Genomic DNA, 23,684 nt, shown 5'->3' on the forward strand with positions numbered 1-23,684 from the left:
ACTACATATGGAGGTCTTCCCTCCATCTGTAGTTATCTTGTGCTGTACTTCATAATAAACAATATTAATAGTTTATTGCCCCCGCCAAAAATCTTACATTAGTTATCATACGAGACCTCATTCCACGAAGCAATGACTCATTTTCCTGGGAAAATGCATTCAATTCAAATGTTATGCCTGTTACTAAAGCACAGTAGTTCTTTATTCTCAGTAATGTTAAAATAATAACAACACCTTCATGAAATATGGAAAATAATTTAATTTTCTTTACTATTTTAAGAACACCTCTCAAAAGCCAAAAGGCAATATTTATTTTGTGGATTAATATTTATATGCTGTGTTCATTCTACATAAAAGACTATGTATTTAAATTTAGGTGTTAAAGGGCAAAAACAAACCAAAATATAGTATTTTTTTGCCACCTGTTCCCTTTACTAAGAGCTGAAATTTCACAGTTTGAAGGCAGAGCACTGTGCCTTTGCTTTGTACCCATATGTGATGCCAATGGCTGTATTCGTAAAAACCCAGATCAGAATAACTAGGTAATGTCAAATGTTAAGCAATACCTATGCCTTCTAAAAAAGGAGGTAATTAATTAATTCTTCAGGGGATGCTCTTCATTTTGTCATCTAACATTAGTGTATCTTCTCAGCAGAAAACAAGAGAAATCCCTAAAATAAAACTTAGTTCTCTTAGCACACATTCGCATTAAAGTTCTCATCATATTGGACCAATCCTAGGAGTGAGTAAGTAGTTAAGTATATCTAAGAATGTTACTACAGTTCAAATGAAATCTGCTTCTCGCCTGGGCTTTCATTCTCCCTCACAACTCCAACTAGGGAGGGAGAGCAGAGGAATAAGGAAACAATTTCTCACACGTGTTTCCTATGTTTTATCCGCTCAAGTAATGACAGAAGTAAGGACATTATAGAAACTAAAAAGCTAAGCAGGTGACATTCTTCACTCCACAAACAATTTAAACTACAAACCAACCTTCCGCATGCTGCAGCACAAGAAATACCGACTCCTCAGAAATGATGTACTTGTGCAGACACACCATGTTGGGCACACAGCGGGGGATGATGGTCTTTCTGTTCCTGCTGTATTCACTGCTTTTCCTTAGACCCTGACAGAGAACAAAAAGGTCAGTTGTACCCTCCGTTGCCTTTGGAGCCTGCTGTGCTCTGTGTTTATCAACCAAACTAATCTATCCGAGTTACCCTGGGCTTCAGAGAAACCACTCATCTGCTGCTCTATGCCCCTCAGTCCCTGGAGGCTCTGCTGATGGCATCTGGCGTGAATCCAGAGAACGGAAGATGCCACAAAGCTGCCATTAAAATCAATTACGTGGGTCAGTGTTTTTATTAGAGATGCTCTCAAACTAAGTCATCAGGATGACACACAGTTATTTCTCTATGACCTTTTCTTAAGTTTTATTTTACTTATGTATATCTTTAAAGCAGGAGACATCGTGAGATCAATTCAAATTCCTGAGACACAAAAGGCAATCGTAGATTAAACGGGCAGTTTTAAAATTCTATTCCAAAAAAGTACAAAGATCATTTTAAGTTTTCTCCAAAGGAACAAGGTATGTGTAGTTTCTGCTGTCATATCCTGGTTTAAAAATCTGAGAAAATGCCAGTGGTAAAGTATACTCATAAAAATAAATTTATTTCAGTATATGTCAATGTGACCAACTGCCATGCTGATAAGTAAAAGAAAAAATATCAGAAAAATATAAAACTAATCTGAAATTCATTAATTCTGGATGCTGTGGAAATGCTTAAATTAGGATACTTTTAGAATATGTACTATCACAATCCACTTCAAATATGATTTTGAAATTACAAAATTGAGGGGGTTTTCTTCCTTTATTCATTTAATTACAAATTGAGTAATACAGAGAATCAAAATTGAATTTAGAAAAAAGACAGGGCCAGGGATGTAGATAACACTTTCCCAAATACCTGCAACAAAGACTTTAAGGCAAAATTTCAGCTCTTAAGAACTATAATCATAATCAAAGGTATGATTGCGTGTGGTCTTCACATACTATGCAAAATGTACTAGAGATGTACTTAAATTATACACTATACATTTAAACAGCATAAAATGAGTCTTCAACTTATCCAAATTATTTCCTCCATACTCTATAACCTAAGCCTCTTTTTAAATGTATGCTATAGAGTATTTATCCACTGTGATGGAAGGACACAAAGTAAAATACAGATCACTGCAAACATAAAAGAACATTCAATCACCCAGAAAAAAAAATAAATATTTTCTTTCAGAAGCATAGTTTGAAAATAAATTTCTAAATTCATTAAACAGAAAAATTCTACTTACTTTTAGAATGAATGTCTGTTCTGTCCTTGTGTCCATTACAAGTAAAACCTACATAAAAGACATGAGTAATAATCTCTTTACAATACAATGAAACATGAACTCATAACTTTTTGAAACTATACTTTAAAGGTTTGGGGGAAGTGCTGAAATTGACTCTGCCAAAATTGTTAATTTCTGAATAGATTTTTTTTTTAAGTCGCCAAATCACAGGATTAAAACAGTCTTATCTAAAAGTGTGCTTCCTTTCTAAAAACGCCGTATTTTAGAAACACTACTACATTTTCCTAAATTTATTTTAAAATATATTTCTTAAAAGGAAGAATTATTTTAGAAAAAGAACTTTTCCTCATGAAACATATATGGTTTAAAAAAAGTTAAAAAAAATTTTTTTTTACAGAAATTGAAGTCTCAGTTTTCTTCCTAAAACCTCTAATGTAGCAACTTGCTACAATGTGATCTCAATAACCCAGGCTCTAACCCAAGGCACCCTTCTCGTGCTACTTCTCCATCCTGGACTCATGCTTAACTCCTCTTTTCCCATCAGCAAATCCTGCCAGCTCTATCTTCAAATTGTATCCAGAATCTGAACTCACCTCACCACTTCCACAGCTATTACCCTGAATGAAACAAAGATTTACCTGGATTATAACAATGGTGTCCCAACAGATTTCTCTCCTTCCATCTTTGCTGCCCTATGGTCTATTCTCAAAATAGCAGGCAGGGTTTTCTTTCAAAAACATAAGTTATATCATGTCACTTCTCATTCAGAGAAAAAGCACACATCCAAAACAATGACCTCAAGACCCCTCATAATCTCACACATTGCCCCCTCAAACTATCCACTCCCCCTGCACCCATCCTGGTGAAAAAAAGAGTGAATAGAGATACGGGATTATGCTACCATATTTATATTTATAGTTTATATTTTATAAACATTTTAATATTTATATTATATATTTTATATTATGTTAATCTTATCATTTTGGAGACACTATAGCAGAGGTTGGCAAACTTTTCCAGGAAAGATGCAGGTAGTAAATATTTAAGGTTTTGCAGGCCCACACGGTCTCTGTTGCAGCTATTCAACTCCGCCGTTGCAGCACAAAAGCAGCCAGAGTCCGAAATGGGCCATCGCGGGAGAATTTACACCACAGAAATCTGCAAACACTGTAAACAGGGCTTTTTTCCCCCACCCCCTCCAGAGAGCTGGGAGTCGACAGTAAAAGAAGATATTAAGCTTAGAAAAATAAAAGAATGGTCAGAAAGAGAAAAACAAATACCATATGCTAACACATATATATAGAATCTAAAAAAAAAAAAAAGTGTTCTGAAGAACCTAGGGTCAGGACAGGAATAAAGACGCAGACGCAGAGAATGGACTTGAGGACATGGGGAGGGGGAAAGGGAAGCTGAGACAAAGTGAGAGAGTGGCATGGACATATATACACTACCAAATATAAAACAGATAGCTAGTGGGAAGCAGCCACATAGCACAGGGAGATCAGCTCGGTGCTTTGTGACCACCTAGAGGGGTGGGATAAAGAGGATGGGAGGGAGACACAAGAGGGAGGGGATATGGAGATATATGTACACATATAGCTGATTCACTTTGTTATACAGCAGCAACTAATACAACAATGTAAAGCAATTATACCTAAATAATGATGTTAAATAAATACATACATAAATAAATACATAAATAAATAAATAAAAGAATGATGAGAAGAAACGGGAGTTACAAAGAGGAACCCGTTTAAGACCTGATGAATTTGAAGTAATAGTGACAACTTCATCTTTGACCCCTCTTCTGAGTGCTTGACCTAAACTATTTAACTCCATTTAATTTCAATTGAATATTCCCACAGATACCTCCTAAACTCATCCCCTCCTCTTCCCAAAGCCCTGTCCCCACTAAAACTAAAACTCCGCTTCACCTCTTACCATATTGAATAATACCACCAGCCATGGAACGCCCCAAATCAAAAAGCTCCCTAAGTCTCCGTGAATTCTCCCCTGCCCCCCACCTTCATAACCAGTGACCAAGTCCAGTCAATTCTACCTCCTAAGTATTTCTCTCCTCCACCTTCTACTCTCTTTCGCCTACCATGTTTTAAGTGTTTAATATGTGCTATGTTTTAGTCATGTGTAATCACTGTTAATTCTTTCAATTACCCAATAAGATAGTTTTACCATTCCTACTCCACATGTGAAGATACTATAACTTCATCTGTAGAAGCTATAACGGTAGATAATAATAGTATCTACCATTTGTGAGAATTTCAGTGAGATAATCTTTAAAATTGTTTGGTACAGCCAGTTATTACTATTATTGCTATCACTATTATTGCTGCTTCTCCCTGAAATGTTCACCCAGCCCCTTATCAAACAAGCACTTATCTTTCCATATTCAGCTCAAATGTTACTGACACTTTTCTTCCTTTGTTCTCCCACTGTATATGGTACCAGCCTCTTCAATTTGGTTTTATTTGGTCACTTGTCTATATCCCAACCAGATTTCAAGCTTTTTATCAGCATGTTGTAAGCAGAATAACAGTCGCCAAAGACACTCATATCTTAATCTCCATAACTTGTGAATATGTTATGTTACCGGCAAAAAGGACTCTGCAGATGTAATTAGGGTACAGACCTTAAAACAGATTACCTTGGATATCTGACTGGGCTTAATCAAATCACATGACCCCTTAGAGAACTGTCTCTGTCCAGAACTGGACAGTACAAAAATGATACGGCAGAAGGGAAAATCAGAGGGATTCGAAGTATGAGAGGGACGTGTTGTTGCTGGATACAGAGGTCCACATGTAAGCACTGGAAAGAGCCCTCTAGGAGCTCACAGTAAGCATGAGAAGGAGCAGGCAGCTTCTAGGAACAAAGACCAACCTTGGCTGAGAGCCAGCAACCACAGTCCTACAACCACAAAGAAAAGAATTCAGCCAACAACCCGAATGAGCTTGAAAGTGGATTTTCTCCCAGAGTCTCCAGTAAGGAATGCAGCCCTGCCAGCACCTTGATTTTAGCCCAATGCAACCCATGTCAGACCTCTGATCCAAAGAACTTTGACATAATAAATTTAGTTGTTTCAAGCTGTGAAGTTTGTGGTAATTTGTAATGCAGCGATAGAAAGCTAATACAGGGCAGAAATTGTATTTCCTCCAACACATAACCTATCCGTCTCCCACAGTAATTGTTCAATAAACATATGTGAATGAATTTAGGTGTAAAAGTTTGGAAGGTAGACAGCAATTTGGGAATGGAGCTTAGAAAATAAGTCAGGACTAAAGATGTACAGTAACTGAGCAATCTCCATAAAAATAACAGCTAAAGACATGAGGAAGTACCCCAATGGAATGCTCACTTTATAGCAGGCACTGTGATGGGGTTTAAGGAATTAAATCACATAATTCATTCAACAATCCAATGAGGTAGGTATACTTTTTTTTCTTCCTTTTTGGCCACGCCACACGGCATGTGGGATCTTAGCTGCCCAAGCAGGAATCGAGCCCGCGCCCCTTGCAGTGGAAGCGCAGTCTTAACCACTGAACAGCCAGGGACGTTCCAAGGTAGGTATACTTTTATTAACCAATATTACAGAGGAGAAAACAAACATAAAACTGTTAACCTGCCCATGCTCACAAAGCTAAGACGTGCTGGAGGTGAAATTTAAACCCAGCAATCTGGCTCCAGGGCTCTTCCTCTTTAACTGCTAAACTATACTATTTATGTCTGTGTATACATAGCTGGAATATTGAGGGTATATAACACAATAACAACCAAAAGTACAGTGAGAAATACACCAAAAACCCCAGAAAATATAGTGGTTCAGACATCAGGAAAAGAGAACGCTTAAAATGAGAGTAATCACCTGTGCCAAACAACAAAGAGAAGCCATGAAGAATGAGGACTAAGAAGGGACTACTGCCTAAGGCAGTTAGGAAGTCACTGATAACTTTCAATACTACATTATGCAGTCGACTGATGGGGACAGAAGCCAACCACTCTGAGTTAGTAATGGGTGATAGGAAAATGGAGGCAACATATACATGTCTTTCCAAAGAGAAGTATGTCAGAAGAAGGAAAAACACTAAAATGAAAGAGTTAGTAGGATCATCAGGTTTGAACTATTTTCAGAGAGGGTAGACCTATTTGCCCATAATTTCCCTCGGAGCTATATTCACCACCAATCTTGAACCTCCTAGGCATGGAAGCACATCCAAAGAACTTGAACCCTGACAGTTAAATTAACATATCATGAGTGCAAAAGGGGGCAAACCTCTGTAAAGGAGGGCTCAATAAACATCTACTGAGTCCATGAAGACATTCAGTATTCCTTAAATCTCATCTGTTTTCACATCAAGTTGTGACTCTTTTAAGCTATTCATCAGATTCCAATCCTAATTTAAATAACATACTTCTATGGGAAATAGAAAACGTTTCACTAGGTAAAAGGTAAGGAAGCTGCACAAAGCAAAGAACTTTTTTCTACCAGAAACTTCTTAATCGACTGAACAGAATGTACCTGCATAAATCAGGAGTGATATCTCTTTGCTGGTCTCACATAGCCATGAAGCATGAAGTGGATCAGATAAAAAGGCCAAATTAAGATCGATAAACATGGCTGAGAAGGGCTGCTTTGTTTACATTTACTTTCTTCTCCTATCAAGTTTGTCTGCAACTAGACAATGTTCACACTGAGGCAATAAACACAAGAACATATGTGATTTTTTTTAAATGTGCCCTTTGACTGTCAATTTCTCCCAAACAGGTGTTGGCTAAATGATTATAAATTGGCCTCTGGATACACCTCTTCAACTGAGCCGTACAGGGCTGGTGATAATATAATTAGACCTAAAAACATCAGGCTGGTGAATGCTTTCCATCTGTTTGGCAATAATGTTTAGTTAACAGTAGTCTTTAAAAGAAGCACCTTCAACTTCAGTTCTTTAACTTATTTATAGAGCCATTCTTAACACACCAGCACTCCTGCTAACAAGAGCTTTAGCCACTTGGAAATTATTAGCCATACGGCTGTATACAAAGAGAAACGACTGCATTTAACATCTGTATCTTTCCAAATTTACACGCTTCAACCTCATTTAGAGTCATTTCTTAATGAACAGTGCTACGGCGCTGCATTAATATTATAGTTGCATGCACAAAGATCATAAGGAGCCAAACATTTTTTTAATGCCAACAGTAGGCCGATCTGTAATGAAGCTGTCAGCATAAAGGACAAAATAATAGCTTCTTTAACCCTCAAATAGAATTCGTTCATTTGTGGACTAGAACATATCAATTTAAAAACTGCTTCATGGGTTTGCTCACCTTTATAAAGACAAAAATCTAATTTGGTACTAATTTGATACAATTGTCTTTCCAATAAAAGACTCCTAAAACCATCTTTTATTTCATGATGATAAAACAAGTACTATAACTAAACCTGTCATGAAATAATTATCTTGGATAGCATACCTTATTGAAAGAATACAATTAATGTATTTTTCCCTTTCATTTTTCACACTTACTTATCAGCACTATATTAGCATATGGTCTAACAGGAGAGATTACTTCATCTTTGCCCATGGTAATATCTAGAATCACTGCTCCTAACTGGGAAAAAAAACACAAAAAACAGACAACTTATCCCTTCAGGATTAGCCTCATCTGCTCCTCAACTCCACCAGCACAATGAGACTTGCCTACTCTTCTTTCGCAACAGTAGCAGAAAAAGCTCCAATTGATTATAAGTCAATTTTGTTAACTAGAATGGGGAAGGCCCAATATTTAACTAGGTACCACCTCTGGAAAGATAGCAGAGGTTGGGGAATATATCAAAAGTATCAAATGATGAGGTTTTTTTAAGCATATGAAAAATAAATTTGGAGAAAAGAAAAGAGACAAATAGCAATAAAGACACTATGATTGTGGTGAGGAATCATGGATAGTTCCCTTCAGTGAAGATTATGGGCCACCCATTTTTTAATTTTTTTAGATACTTAATTTAAAGGTTGACATTCAAAGTCTGTAAGTCTCTAAAAGTAAATTCAACTCCAATTCCTTTAAAAAGAAAGACCACCTGGGTTATCTGAGGGAATATCTATCTCTACTTTGGTGCCAGTTACTTCACAGGACTCCAGAACAATTAATAAAAGTGTTTTTTTTTTAATGTTTAAGAAAAGCTTACAGAGATAGCCATACCAGACAAACAGCGTTTCCCTTAATGGTGTCACAGTACCATTCGTGTTGACCGGATGTCATCTAAATGGACTTCAATTGTGCAAGTTATACTGCTGGGAATTCACACGTAAACAAACATACCAGAAAAGAACGGGATCAACATAATAAAGAAGCCAGAGAAAACAGAGAAGCCCAATTCCACAAGTTAGAGAGTCTTTTTCAACATAGTTCCAGATAAATAAGATTATACTTACTGTACTCTCTTTTTCAAAAAAGTCCACACTTAACTTGACCATTATTAGATGAGTTATTAACTAAACTCATCTTGGCAGCATTATAGGAGCTAGTAATGTTATTCTTCTGTAGAAATGGTTTTGAACAACAAACCTAAAGCACTAAACCTTTGCTCTCCCTGTCAATAACACATGATGATAATCAAATGTTATTTATATTTATTGCTAAAACCCATCTCATTTTATATGCTTAGAATATTCAAAATGTATTTCTACTGTTGATTGTTAATTCCATACCTTATGCTCATGAGACAATCTTATAAAAAATTTAACTACCAGAAAACAAAGAGTACTAGGTGACCTTTAATACCAACAATTCTCCCCACTGGGGTCTAACTTTCTCTTTCTTTGACATCAGAAGGCTAGCAATCAATGTTCCCTGTACCATTGCCCAGCAACTCCAAAAGCAAAAGATACTCAGCCTACCACTTCTGTCCATGAGAAGCTGCAGCATCAGGCGCATCAGCATGAACAGACTGTGTAGAGGAACTTCTCACCTGTTATGCCATGAAATCAATCTGTTCTTAATGGTCATATGCTCACAAAAGTTGTTTCACTGATAAGAACTGAAGTATGAAAAGTAAAATTTGACAAGGATACTTACAACTCTATCCTAAAGGACATTTTCATTTACTACTCTCAAGAATCTATTTTCAGCAAAGCATAAAAGGTACCCCTGTGATGTAAAGGGAACAGAAAAAAATTACTTGGAGTCTTACCAGTGCTTTATTTGTGCTAGAACTTCCAACATAGCACAATGTCATGAACTAAGTGAACAAACAATCAAAAAGGGTACTGCTTTGTGGACTGATAGCAAAGCCAAAACATCACGGACCAACTTAGAGCAAGGAGAAATATCTTTTGAAGCGGGTTAAGTCCTTTAGGCTTCTATATAACCTAGAAATATCTTCAAAGGTAGGAACAACAGAACTAATCTACTAGGATTGTATGGAAGTAGTACGTAAGATCCACATTTCTTTCCAATTATTAAATTCCAAATTACCATAAATCAAAATATACTTTACACACCACTGTAAAGCAATTATACTCCAATAAAGATGTTAAAAATAATAATAAAATAAGGAAATGTAAAATTATATATATATATACTTTAAATGTTTGTCCAAACACATTTAACTCCCAAAAACGTCCCAGTTCAGTTTACCTAATTCTTTTATCTGCCTTAACTACAAGCATATTGGGGCAGGGGCAGGGGAAAAGAACCACAGTAGGACTAGCAAGCAACACAAATCTAAGCTGGTGGTAAATAACGAATTCCTGTATAAGAAAACAACTAATTTTAGATTTCTTTAAATGCCCAGACATTTACAAAGGTTTGAGTATGCTAATTTTTTAATTAAAAGATATTTCAGCAGCGAAAGCTCTTTCATATGCACTACTGATTCTTCATCAAACGTTAACTTTCCAACTTAACACCAGTATAGCCGGTGACAGCCTGAAGGTTCACCATCTGCTGCTACCCAAAGTCACTGTGGCCACCTTCAGAACATATGCATCAAAGCCTGGAGATAAGAGACTGAAGGAATACCGCGTAAGTCAGCATAAGGGTGATGACAAACCTAGAGGCAGGCAACAGGCAAGCTACCAGAAAATTCAGAACATCACGAACCATCAGTCACCTCTTAGAACACATACCCAAGGTCACAAGGGACTCTAGTGGCTGAACAAAAAGACAAGAGAAATACTACCTCTAATGGAATTTACTTAAGTAAATGTGATGATTTTTCCTTTAAAAAAAGGGGAGAGGTGGCTAGTTTTTTTAAATCCCCTATAATTTTATACAAAGCAAGCATACAATAAATAAAATGAAATATAAACTGAAGGCGTGTTCAGTCTATGAAATAATAATAAAGGTATATATATATTTTTAGGTAGTCATAAAATAAGGTACGTTGGTTTGAAAGGTTTGTTTTCTGTGTACCATCATATCCACAATCCAAATGTTACCCAAGGTAAATGCACTTTGAGATGAGGTTTTATAAAATCCACAAAATAGCAATTAAAAATCCTGATTTCTGGCTACTCAAAAATGTCATTTATTTAAGGTAATGATTATATTCACCACAGTACCTCATGTAGAAACAAAATACTGCGGTGTCTTTTAAATTACTACAAACAGAGAATCTCAAGAACCTGGCTATATATTCATCTTAAAAGAAATGCACTTATATGAAATTTTCTTATACATCATCTTTGATTCCTGGGTTGGTTTTTTTGGTATCTTAAATGTAGTTAGAAGAAGAGCAATATAGAAAGTATTTTTTTAGAATATATAAAGCATCTTTTAATTCTTGATTTTAAAATGGCAGCAGATACATTTAGTTTGCATTCATTCTAATCTTAATCCTGATTTTTAAAAATTCTTCCAAGCTTCCACAGCGAATTAGTTATACATTAATTTAAAACTAGGGCATTATTAAACATTCATGTACCCTAAGAACTGTCATAACAAAGCCCATTTGTCCTGACCTCTATTTAAATTGAATACAACCTGTTAAGCACAACTATCTACAGTTTCTATAATCAAATACAATACTGTTGTGAGTGTATGCTCCACGGGAACACAATTCATGCCTCTGCATACTTAGCAACTTCAATAATAATCGTGATGATTTTTTAAAAGATCACAGTTTGTCATTGTGATAGCTAAAAGTAGAGTAAATGTTACCAAAGTAACTTTATCTTCCAAGATGTTATGAATATATTATGAATCATAACGTTAAAAAACAGAAAAGAAGCATATTTTGGTGGTGCTAAAAGAGATGTGCAAATACAAGTAATTTACTCAAAATTCAAAGGCCAGTCATTCCCACATTGTTTCATTCCTCCAAGGGGCATTGAAATATGGTTGGCAAAGATTGTTTTATCAGGATCAGAAAAGATAAAAAGGATTTTAAAGATGTTCCTCAGGACTTCCCTGGCGGTCCAGTGGTTAAGACTTCACCTTCCAGTGCAGGGGGTGCGGGTTCGATCCCTGGTTGGGGAGCTGAGCTCCCACATGCCTTGTGGCCAAAAAACCAAAACATAAAAACAGAAGCAATATTGTAACAAATTCAATAAAGACTTTAAAAATGGTCCACATCAAAAAAAAAAAAAAATCTTAAAAAAAAATGTTTCTCTGAAAGTCACTTGGCCAACACCTGGATTATCTATCCTTAGGCGAATAGCTAAATATAGTCCTGCCCTAGGGCAATGCAAAATACATGTGATTCTCCAGAAAATAATCCAGGGAGTAATTATTTCAACCACAAATATGAATTTTAAATCTCATATTCCTGTTAGCCAAATGTCAATGAATGTGAGCCATTCCTCAATGATGTCTCATGCTAGGATGTGAGGTTAATGATTTAGTGAACAATAAAGCTATCACAGAAATGTCTTTTTTATATATATGAAAAAAGAGTTTTACTTTGTATAATTTTTCAAATCCTAGGCCTATACATCTATTACTTCATAAAACATGCTTCCAAAGGACATGGTGTGTCTTTGTAAGAAAACAGGATATAAATATAGCAGAAGGCAGAATATAAAAAACAGAGAAATCGAGTTTAAAACAGAAATGCTGAAGAGCTAGGAAAAACATCCACTTAGGAGGCTCTTCTCAGATCCAAATGCTTTAAAAGCTACATCTCTACACCTTTGTCATCCTCATTTTGATTGTCTGTTTTCTGTTTCTGCAAAGCAACTTGCCCAAGGCCACAAAGAGATTATGCTAAAGAGAGGTAAAAACTCTGAAGTTCTGGGTTTATAGGCCCAAGTTCAGTTTATGTCATTCAATACCAGAATGAAACCATTTGTTCTGTTTCTTTGGTTTGAATTCTGAAGTTCACTTGGGATAATGACTTGACACTGCTAAATTTAGATGAAAATTAATTCAATTATAAGTATAGTCCACTGTATTTAGCTTTAGATCCTTCTTATTTGCATTTGCTAGAAACACCTAATACTCTGGTGCTGATATAAACTACGTCCATTCATACTCTGGTTTAATATTTTCATTCTGCTGCTAAGTGTGTTCCATAAATATGCTCAAATAAATTTATAGGCCCTGGAAACTGAAATAAGTCCCTAAAGAGCAGCAAATATGTCCACATAGTTTTTATATAATGTTCAAAATTGGTGCAGTGTGTACTCAGTAAATGCTATCTTATAAGGATAACAGACGGACACAGAGGCTACATCTTCAAGTCAATCAATACATATCCAACTAAGTTGCCAATGTCAGAGATAGCCTGATTCCAATTCGGAAGAAAATGCTTCAAGGGCAAGAAAGCTTTAAATGTTATTACTTTTAAGTGTTTTAAATGAGTTTTGTAGCAGATGGAGTTGAAATTCTGGTACTGGTCAAAATTTAACAATGTTTTAATATGACTAGAAATTTTATTTAGTAGAAGAATACAATGTGTTGATGTTCTAAAAAATTCCAAAATATTTTAAAGCATACATGAAACACAAAGACACAACACTCATTCTCAAATTGACAATTTCATCGACTGCAACAATTTCCCCACCAACAATCTACAGGTGTATTCTGTGAGAGACGGTGAAAAAGGGAGGAGGATGAATGTTTTGACAGTTTTCAAAACTACTCTTCTTGCTCTGATCCTGAACGTGTAGTATATTTTGAGGTACAGACTCACAGAGTATTTGAAATCTTAAAACACATGTATTATCTCTTTTTGTCCCCTTTATAACTATTCAGCAAGCATTTGTTAAATCCTTACTGCATGGACAGCACTGTATTTAGTTAGGCATTATCAGAGAAAATGAAGAAGGATAAGTTATAGTTTCTGCCCTCTAGGACAGGTTAACAAGATATTTAAGGCAACTAAAGGCATACAAGCTAAAATAATACACAACTGAATGCTAAGTTGTGTTAATTCAAAGAAAGGAAAGACGAGTATTACAGTTAAGGCGGAGATAAGCTTTCAGCTTAAGTCTTGAAGAATGGACTAAACATAGGTGGGCAGGAAGGAAAAAAGGAAGAATTCAAAGAGTTGAAGAAGCTAGAAAGAAAGCATGCTCTGAGTCTCCCACAATTCCTTTAGCCTGAAACACTATTCTAGGAGCTAAACCCTACTCATTCCTCATGTCTTTGCTTTGCTTCTAAGAAGCCTCTGGAGAGCCCCAAGCTAGGCACCCCTCCTACATGTTCTCACAATACCCTAGTGTACTTCCTTCACCCAAAGCAGTTTCACACTGTATTGTAACTGCTATTTCCCACTGAATTATAAACTCTGAGAGGGTAGAGATTAGGTGTTTTATTCACCATTGTATCTCCAGTGGCTATTATCACACTTGACATATAGCAGGAGCTCAACAAATATTTGCTGAATGAATGAATGAATGAATAAATGGGAAAACAGAAATGGAAAAGACCTGGAGAGAAATGGTGAGGAGGCAGGCCAATTAGAATAAATGGTTCCTACCATTTTTAAGATAATGTGAGTAGAGAGGTATCATTCATTCATTCATTCATTTTTTTCAATACATATATATTGAGTATCTGCTGTTTTTAAGTCACTATGCTAAATGTTAAAAATACGAAATTAAATAAGATATAGTCACCAAGCTGGTGTTTGACATGTTATAGAGGCTTATTCTCCAAAGACACATATCTTCTGCACAGGATTTAGACTATCTTTTCTATCTAATAGATGTCTGTGAATACTGTACCAAAATATATTAAAATGTTAATTTTTAGGAAAGAAGGAGGAAAATACTTGGTATTTGAGGCATATGAAGGCTTGTTGGAGGAGGCATAGAAATAATATCAAAAACTACCATACAATATGGATGAATGCTATGACAGATAGGTTCAAGGCATTAAAAGGACACAGCAAAAGATATTTACATTAGACCGTAGAGGTAAGTAAGCAAGGGAGCCTTCCAAAAGAAGACAATAATTAAGAATGAGACAAATTAAGTGAGGAAGGAAAGGTAAAGTCACTCCAGGTAGAGGGGTACATCATGTGTAAAACATGACACCTTGTGTAACTTACAAGTTCCACAGGGCTGTAACCAAGACAGCATGTTGAGGTGGTCTGGGAAAGGTCTTTGTAGGCTTAGCTAAGAAGTTTGAACATTATCCTAAAATTCTATGTGAAGGTATTAAAGACTTTTAAGCAAGAGAGTTATTCGTTTTAGAAAAATCACTTTCCTAAAGCATCAGTTTTATGAATTATTCTGGCAACAGTGTTGATAATGAACCAGAGGAAAATGAGACTAGAGGCAAATAACAGTATGTCTTAAAAGGGGGATAAAGAGAATAGTGTACATCTTTAAACTTACAAATAACTTGGGATGCCTAAATTTTGATTTGAAACAGCTGAGGGAAAATGGGTTAGTTGTAACTAGCAGTACCCAGAAGGTACTGGGTCAACCTGAAATAATTATTCTAGCTATATGTCATCTGCAGGATTCTTTGTCCTATTTTGTTGAAAAAAATTTGTTAAAAACTTGAAAAAGGTCAACAAAGACATGTTGATCAAAATTATGGATGCCATGAAGCTGAGAGGACTACACAATGTGTTAAATTTAACATTCTCTGAAATACAGATCACTGTCCCCTAGAGAAACTGCATTAAATAACAGTAAAGAAATGTTTAAAGTTATATAATAATGACTACAAAGAAAACAAGAGAGGAGATGAGAAAAGATGGAAAAGTTTCAGAAGACAGAAAACAGAATGAATCAGACAGATACTACAGACAGCTACAGGAGGGACTGAAGAGTGCTACTGAAAACAGGGGCAGTATATGAAAACCTAAATGCCAAATTGATGAGGACATCAGTCCTCCTTCAACCACTGGGCTCCCAGAATGCTGGTTGGTCTAATACTAGATCCCTTGGTAAGAGATTTAAAGGTTCTTTTCTAAGAAAACCAAATAGCCTAAAAGATAAGGCATATAGATACTGACATTATTAGGTCTCCTAATAAAACATCTGGATTATTACCCAAATTGAAGGTCACCAAATGCCCAGCTCAACAAATGAAAAAAAAAAAAAAATCCCACCAAACAAATCATTGTGAAATTTTAGAACAGTAGGGACAGGGAGAAGAGCCTATAGGCCTCCAGAGAGAGAAAGGGAGGAAGGAAAAAAATGGGTCGGGAATTGGAATGCAATATATTGGATTGGCCAAAAAGTTTGTTCGGGTTTTTTATGGAAAAACTCAAACGAACTTTTTGGCCAACCCAACAGAAGACTGATGAAGAGAATTCCCACAGTGACAAGAAGTGGAAGTGTGATGAGGAAAGCTAGGCAGAAGGCCAAGAGAACAAACCAATCCATACGTAAGCAGAACAAGGAAGGAATCCAAGAGAAAAGACTCTGAGAAAACCACTGATCTAATGTACTATCTCAGGTGTCTGACTGCATTGAGACGTTTTAAAGTTTTATCAGAGAGTTTAGTAATAAATAATGATAGGGACAGAAAAAAAAATACGCAAATGGGGGGAAACGAGGCAATTTATTAACTCTAAGAAAAAACCAAAAATTTGTACACGGAAAGTCCAAAGATATTTCAACAGATTGAAATTTAGGCCAAATTTAAGCAAAATAAAACTAGAAGAAACAAACATGAAACACTATCAATTGGAAAGACAACACACTGTGTTGAAATATCTAAAAACTGGTTATTGGAGAAGGGCAGTACTAAGGACTAAAGAGGCAGCATTCGGCTCAAGAGAAAAAAGGACTTTCTAAGAGTTTCAATTGTGTAAAACGGAATGACTGACTCTGAGACATTAAGTAGCTCTGTCTTTATTCACACTTCTTTACAGTCCCTTCCATGCTGTTTTAGAATTTACATACTGACCTATATCTCTCCTGCTAGACTAAAGAGAAGAACCATGTCTTATATAGCACCTAACACAGTGCCTGCTACATGGTGGCATTCAAAACAAGTTTGGTAAATTAATAAATAAAAGGCCCTGAAAAAAATAATTAATAAATAAATAAAAGGCCCTGAAGCTCAACAGCCATTCAACGGGGCACTACAGATGGGCCACAAGATCTGTAATTCACTGGGTCAGATGACCTTAAAGTCCTTTCTAACCCTGAGATTGTATATCCCAAGCCATTAGGAGGTACAAGGAAACTTGTCCCTTTATTTTGAAATTACTTAGGTTCTCCTATTATAAAACTGACCATACAAATATATTATATATTATACAATCATACTTTAAATACAAAAAGAATTTGACTTCTTTGGAACAAAAATACTCTATTAGCCCAATATATTAACATTAATATCGCAGATAAAGGGTTTTTCAAGCATAGAATTCATTTTATACTCTTAATTATAACTAAGATGTGAATTTCAACAATAGAGACAGAATAAGATATTAAAACACTGAACATTATGACACATAACTAAAACTCATGTGCGTGTGTATCAAACATGTGGTTGTCCCTTGTTTTAAAAAAACAGGTATATTAGATGTGGTTCCTTAAAGATATTATTAATTATAATCAAAGCCTATTTTGTTTCCTTATATAAAAACTATGGGTAAACTACATTCCCTTAAATTAAGTTTGTGGTTATTAATGTTATCTGCACAATCTAGCTCTATTGTTTACTATTCCTTATCTTCTTTTTTTTTTTTTAATTTTATTTATTTATTTATTTATGGCTGTGTTGGGTCTTAGTTCCTGTGCGAGGGCTTTCTCCAGTTGCGGCAAGTGGGGGCCACTCTTCATCGCAGTGTGTGGGCCTCTCACTATTGCGGCCTCTCTTGTTGCGGAGCACAGGCTCCAGATGCGCAGGCTCAGTAATTGTGGCTCATGGGCCCAGCTGCTCCGCGGCATGTGGGATCTTCTGGGACCAGGGCTCGAACCCGTGTCCCCTGCATTGGCAGGCGGATTCTTAACCACTGCGCCACCAGGGAAGCCCTCCTTATCTTCTTGAAGCAGTTTTTGGTTCACAACAAAATTAAGCAGAAAGTACAGAATTCCCATATACCTCCTGCCCCCAAACACCCACAGCCTCCACTACTATGATCATCTTGCACCAGTGGTACATTTGTTGAAACCAATGAACCTACACTGACACACTATTATCACCCAAAGTCCAAAATTTATATTAGAGTTCACTCGTGGTGCTGTACATTCAATGGTTTTTGACAAATGTACAACACGTATCCACCATAATAATATCATGCAAAATAGTTTCACTGCCCCCAAAATTCTGTCTCTGCCTATTCACCCCTCCTCTCTCCTCCTAATTCCTTGCAATCACTGATCATTTTACTCTCTCCATAATTTTTTGCCTTTTCCAGAATGTCATATAGTTGCAATCACACAGTATGTACCTTTTTCAGATTGGTATCTTTCACTTAGTGATATACATTTAAGGTTCCTCCATGTCTTCATGGCTTGATAGCTCATTTCTTTTAAGCGCTGAATAATTTTCCATTGTCTAGATGTACAACAGTTTATTTATCCATTAATCTCCTGAAGGACATCTTGGTTGCTTCCAAGTTTTGGAAATGATGAATAAAGCTGTTATAAATATACACATGTAGATTTTTGTGTAGATATAAGTTTTCAACTCATTTGGGTAAAAAACTAATGAGCATGACTTCTGGATTATATAGTAAAAATATGTTTAGTTTGGTAAGAAACTGTCAAACTGTCTTCCAAAGTGGCTGTACCATTTTGCACTCCCAACCAGCAACGAACGAGAGTTCCTATTATTCCACATCCTCGCCAGCATTTGGCGTTGTCAGTGTTCCAGATTTTGGCCAGTCTAATAGATAGGTGGTGGTATCTCATTGTTGTTTTAGTTTGCACTTCCCTGATGACCTATGATGTGGAGCATCTTCTCATATGCTTATTTGTCATATGTGTGTGTATCTTCTTTGGTGAGGTTCCTGTTAAGGTCTTTGGCCCATTTTGTAATTGGGTTGTGCATTTTCTTATTGTTAGGTTTTAAGAGCTCTTTGTATATTCTGGGTAACATTCCTTATGATATATGTCTTTTACAAATATTTTTCCCAGTCTTCAACTTGTCTTCATTATCTTGACAGTGTCTTTCACAGAGCAGAAGTTTTTAATTTTAATGAAGTCCAGCTTACCAATTATTTCTTTCATGGATCACGCCTTTGGTTATATCTAAAATGTCACTGCCATGCCCAAGGTCATCTAGATTTTCTCCTATGTTGTCTTCCAGGAGCTTTATAACTTTGTGTTTCCATTTACGTCTATGACCCACTTTGAGTTAATTTTTTTGAATGATGTAAGGTCTGTGTCTAGGTCCCCTTTTTTCACATGAATGTCCATTGGATGTCGTGTTCCAGTACCACTTGTTGAAGCAACTATCTTTTCTCCATGGTATTGCCTTTACTCCTTTATCAAAGACCACTAGACTATATTCATGTAGATCTATTTCTGAACTCTCTATTCTGTTCCATTGATCTATCTGTTCTTTCACCAATCCCAGACTGTCTTCATTTCTATAGCTTTATAGTAAGTCTTGAATTCAGGTAGAATTAGTTCTCTGAGTTTGTTCTTTTCCTTCAATATTGTGTTAGATTTTCTGGGACTTCCGTTCCTCTGTAAAAAATTTACAGTCATTTTCTCAACATCCACAAAATAACTTGCTGTGACTTTGACTGAGATTGCACTAAAGGTATAAATCAAGCTGGGAAGAACTGACATCTTGACAATAATGAGGCATCCTATCCATGAACATGGAATATCTCTCCATTTATTAAGTTCTTCTTTAATTTTTTCATTAGAGTTTTATAGTTTTCCTCATATAATGTTGTACATATTTTGTTAGATTTCTAAGTATTTCATTTTTTGGAAGTGCTGATGTAAGTCATATTGTGTTTTTAACTTAAATTCCCCTTATTCACTGCTGATATATAAGAAAGTGATTGGCTTTTATACATTAACCATGTATCCTGCAGCCTTCCTATTATCGTTTATTAGTTTCAGGAGATTTTTTGTGCTTTCTTTATATAGACAATCATGTCACCTTAAAGGAAGTTTTCTTTCTTCCTTTCCAATTTTCATATTTTTATTTTCTTTTCTTGTCTTACTGCAGTAGTGAGAACTTCCAGTAGGATGTTGAAAAGGAGGGATGAGAGAGGACATCCTTGCCTTGTTCATGATCTTAGCGGGAAAACTTCAAGTTTCTCACTATTAAGGATGATGCAAACTATAGGAGTTTTGTAAATGTTCTTTACCAAGTTGAGGAAGTTTTCCTCTATTCCTAATTTGCTGAGAGTTTTTATCATGAATGGGTATTGAATTAGGTCAAATGTTTTTTCAGAGTCAACTGATATGATGATGTGATTTCTTCTTTAGCCTTTTGATATGCTGGATTAAATTAACTGACTTTCAAATGTTAAACCACCCTTGCACACATGGGATAAATCTCACTTGGTCATAGTATATAGCTCTTTCTATACATTATTAGATTCAATTTCCTAATATTTTGATTAGGATTTTTGTATCTATGTTCATGAGAGATACTGGTCTACAGTTTTCATTTCTAGTAATATCTTTAGTTTTGGTGTTAGGATAACGCTGGCCTCTGAGATTGAGTTAGGAAGAATTCCCTCCACTTCTATCTTCTGGAAGAAATTACAGAGAATTGGTACAATGTCTTCCCTAAATGTTTGGTGGAACTCACCAGTGAACCCATTTGGCCTGATGCTTTCTGTTTTAGAAGTTTATTAATTATTGGTTCAATTTCTTTAATAGATATAGGCCTGCTCAGATTGTGTATTTCTTGTGTGAGTTTCAGCAGACTATGTCTTCCAAGGAATTGGTCCTTTTCATCTAGATTATCAATTTTGTGTGCACAGAGCTGTTCACAGTATTCCTTTACTACCCTTTTAATGTCCATGTGTGTAGTGATGTCCACTCTTTCATTTCTGATCTTAGAAATTTGTGTTATCTCTCTTTTTTTCTTAGTTAGCCTAGATAAAGGCTTATTCATTTTATTTATCTTTTCAAAGAATCAGCTTTTGGTTTTGTTAATTTTCTCTACTGATTTCCTGTTTTCAATTCCTATGATTTCTGCCCTAATTTTTATTATTTCTTTTCTTCTGCTTACTTTGTATTTAATTTGCTCTTCTTTTCCTCATTTCCTAGGATGGAAACTTAGATGATTGATTTTAGATCTTTCTTCAATTTTAATATATGCATTCAATGCTATAACTTCCTTCTAAGCACCACTTTCACTGCATCTCACAAAGTTTGATAATTCGTTTTTTCCTTTTCATTGAGTTCAAAATATTTTGAAACTTATCTTCAGATTTTTTATTTGGCCTATGTGCTATTTAGAAGTATGTTGTTTAATCTCCAAGTATTTGGGAATTTTCTAGTTATCTTTCTTTCACTGACTTCTAATTTAATTCCATTGCGGTCTAAGAGCAGATATTGTAAGAATTCTACTCTTTTAAAGTTGTTAAGGTGTGTTTTATGATCCAGAATGTGGTCGTGGTCTACCTTGGTGAATGTTCCATGTGAGCTTGAGAAGAATATACTTTATGCTATTGTTGCATGAAGAAGTCTGTAAGTGTTGATTATGTCCAATTATGTTGATTGATAGTGCTGCTGAGTTCAACTATGTCCTTAATGATTTTCTGCCTACTGGATCTGTCCATTTCTGATACAGTGATGTTGAAGTCTCCAACTATGATAGATTTACCAATTTCTCCTTGTAGTTCTATCAGTTTTTTGCCTCACATATTTTGATGATCAATTATTAGGCACATACACATTAAGGATTGTTATATCTTCTTGGATAACTGATCCTTTTATCATTATGTAATGCCTCTGATAATTTCTAACAATTTACCTTGCTCTGAAGTCAGCACTGTCTGAAATTACTATAGCTATTCCTGCTTTCTTTTGATGCGTGTAAATATGGTAAATCTTTCCCTAACCTTTTACCTTTAATCTAATGTGTCTTTTAAAGTGACTGTCTTATAGATAACATATAGTTGGGTCTTCTTTTTTAATCTACTCTGACAAGTTCTGTCTTTTAAATGGTACATTTAGACCATTGATCTTTATGATTATTCACTTCTATTAATTGTCCTGCTTATTTTTCCTATATTTTTCCTCCCACTCTTCTTCTACCATTTGTGGCTTTAATTGATCATTTTATATGATTCCATTTTTTCTCCATTTTAGCAAATAAATTATACCTCTTTTTTTACTTTAGTGCTTGCCCTAGAGTTTGCAATATACATTTACAACTAATCTAACTCCACTTTCAAGTAAAATTATACTGCTTCTCAGGTAGTACAGGTATCTTATAATAGCAAAATATTCTTAATCCATCTCTCTCATCCCTGGTATCATTGTCATTCATTTCACTTATACAGAAGTACATATAAGCATATATATACATACATAACTATACATAACTGGATATACTGTTTCTATTAATATTTTGAACAAGCTGTTTTTTCTCTTTCCTGTATTCTGATTATGCTTATATTATGCCTTTTATAGTTTTACCACAGTTCTTGGATATCCTGTTCCATTTTTTTTTTAGTGTTTTTTTCCCTTTGCTTTTCAGTTTGAAGTTTCCACTTACATATTCTCAAGTTCAGAGATTCTTTCCTCGGACCTGTCCAGTCTACTAATGAGCCAATCAAAAGTACCCTTCATTTCTGTATAGTATTTTTTACCTCTAGTTCTCTTTCCTATTCTTTCTTAGAATAAAATTCTTTCTCTCTGACTACATTATCCATCTGTTCTTGTATGTTGTCTACTTTGTCTATTAGAGCACACAGTATATTAGTCATAGTTGTTTTTAAATTCACGACCTGATAATTCCAACATTCCTCTATATCTGAGTCTGGTTCTGATTCTTGCTCTGTCTCTTCAAACTATGGGGTTTTGCCATCTAGTAGGCCTTGTAATTTTTTGTTGAAATCTGTACAAGATATACTGGGTGAAAGCAACTCCAGTTAACACTTTTTTAGTAATGTGGTGGTAAGATGTCAGGAGAGGGGAGGAATTCTATAGTCCTATGATTATGTCTTAGTCTTTTAGTGAGCCTGTGGCCCTGGACTATGAATTTCACAAGTGTCTATCAGCTTTTCCCCAGCCCTAGATGGAACCAGATGGCTACAGGGAACTGGAGTTGGGTATTTCCCTTCCCCTACACACAAAGCTAGAGTCAAACTGGAGTTTGGTATTTCCCTCCTGCCAAGTCAGTTAGGCTCTAATAAGAATAGAATGCTCTGGTGTATTTCAAAATGTTTACTTTTCCCCTTCCCAGAAGCCTGAAGGGATTTTTCTCCAATATTCACTGTGAGAACCTGGTAGAGCTCCAGGAGATAAAACTCACAAAAGTGAGGGTACATCCCCTGGAATTTTTAACTCTCAGACTTGTCCCTATTGGATCTCTGGCAATTTGTCAGTTACAGTCCAGTTTTATACCCTGGGACTACTTCCCACAGAGGTTTATGCTGATGGGTTTCTACTTCAGTAACCTGTGATTCTCTGTATCTGATGTCTGTCTCTCCAATGTGGGGGGCAGCTATTGGCCCTATGACTTTACTTCTCTAGTAGATCTCAGAAGAGTTCTTAGTTTTTCAGTTTGTTTAGCTTTTTACTTGTTAGGATGGAGCAGTGCTTTCCAAGATCCTTACATGGCAGACCAAAAGCAAAAAAGTACTATACTGATTTTTAAGTATTTATAAACATAGGTTTCAATAGCAACGTTATTAGTACTATGCTACACACAAAACCAATGTGATGAATTACTTCATTATAAATACATCTACATCTATAGTACTGCTGAATATACTATAATATACTGAAACCATGATTATATTGTTTTTGCAGGTTCTAATT

General features: G+C 35.6%; 1 protein-coding gene across 2 annotated transcripts in view; it reads right to left on the minus strand.

The window, feature by feature from the left end:
• Positions 1 to 23,684, minus strand: part of RPS6KC1 (ribosomal protein S6 kinase C1) — a 204,392-nt gene that overhangs the window by 40,736 nt on the left and 139,972 nt on the right. For both annotated transcript variants that reach the window (XM_007175583.3, XM_007175582.3), the window contains 2 exons: positions 2,347 to 2,394; positions 994 to 1,126 (listed from right to left, as the gene is read on the minus strand). In XM_007175583.3, the coding sequence (XP_007175645.2) occupies positions 994 to 1,126; positions 2,347 to 2,394 (181 nt within the window). The remainder of the gene's footprint in view (positions 1 to 993; positions 1,127 to 2,346; positions 2,395 to 23,684) is intronic.

The sequence above is a fragment of the Balaenoptera acutorostrata genome, chromosome 1, assembly GCF_949987535.1.
Source record: "Balaenoptera acutorostrata chromosome 1, mBalAcu1.1, whole genome shotgun sequence".
NCBI lineage: Eukaryota > Metazoa > Chordata > Mammalia > Artiodactyla > Balaenopteridae > Balaenoptera > Balaenoptera acutorostrata.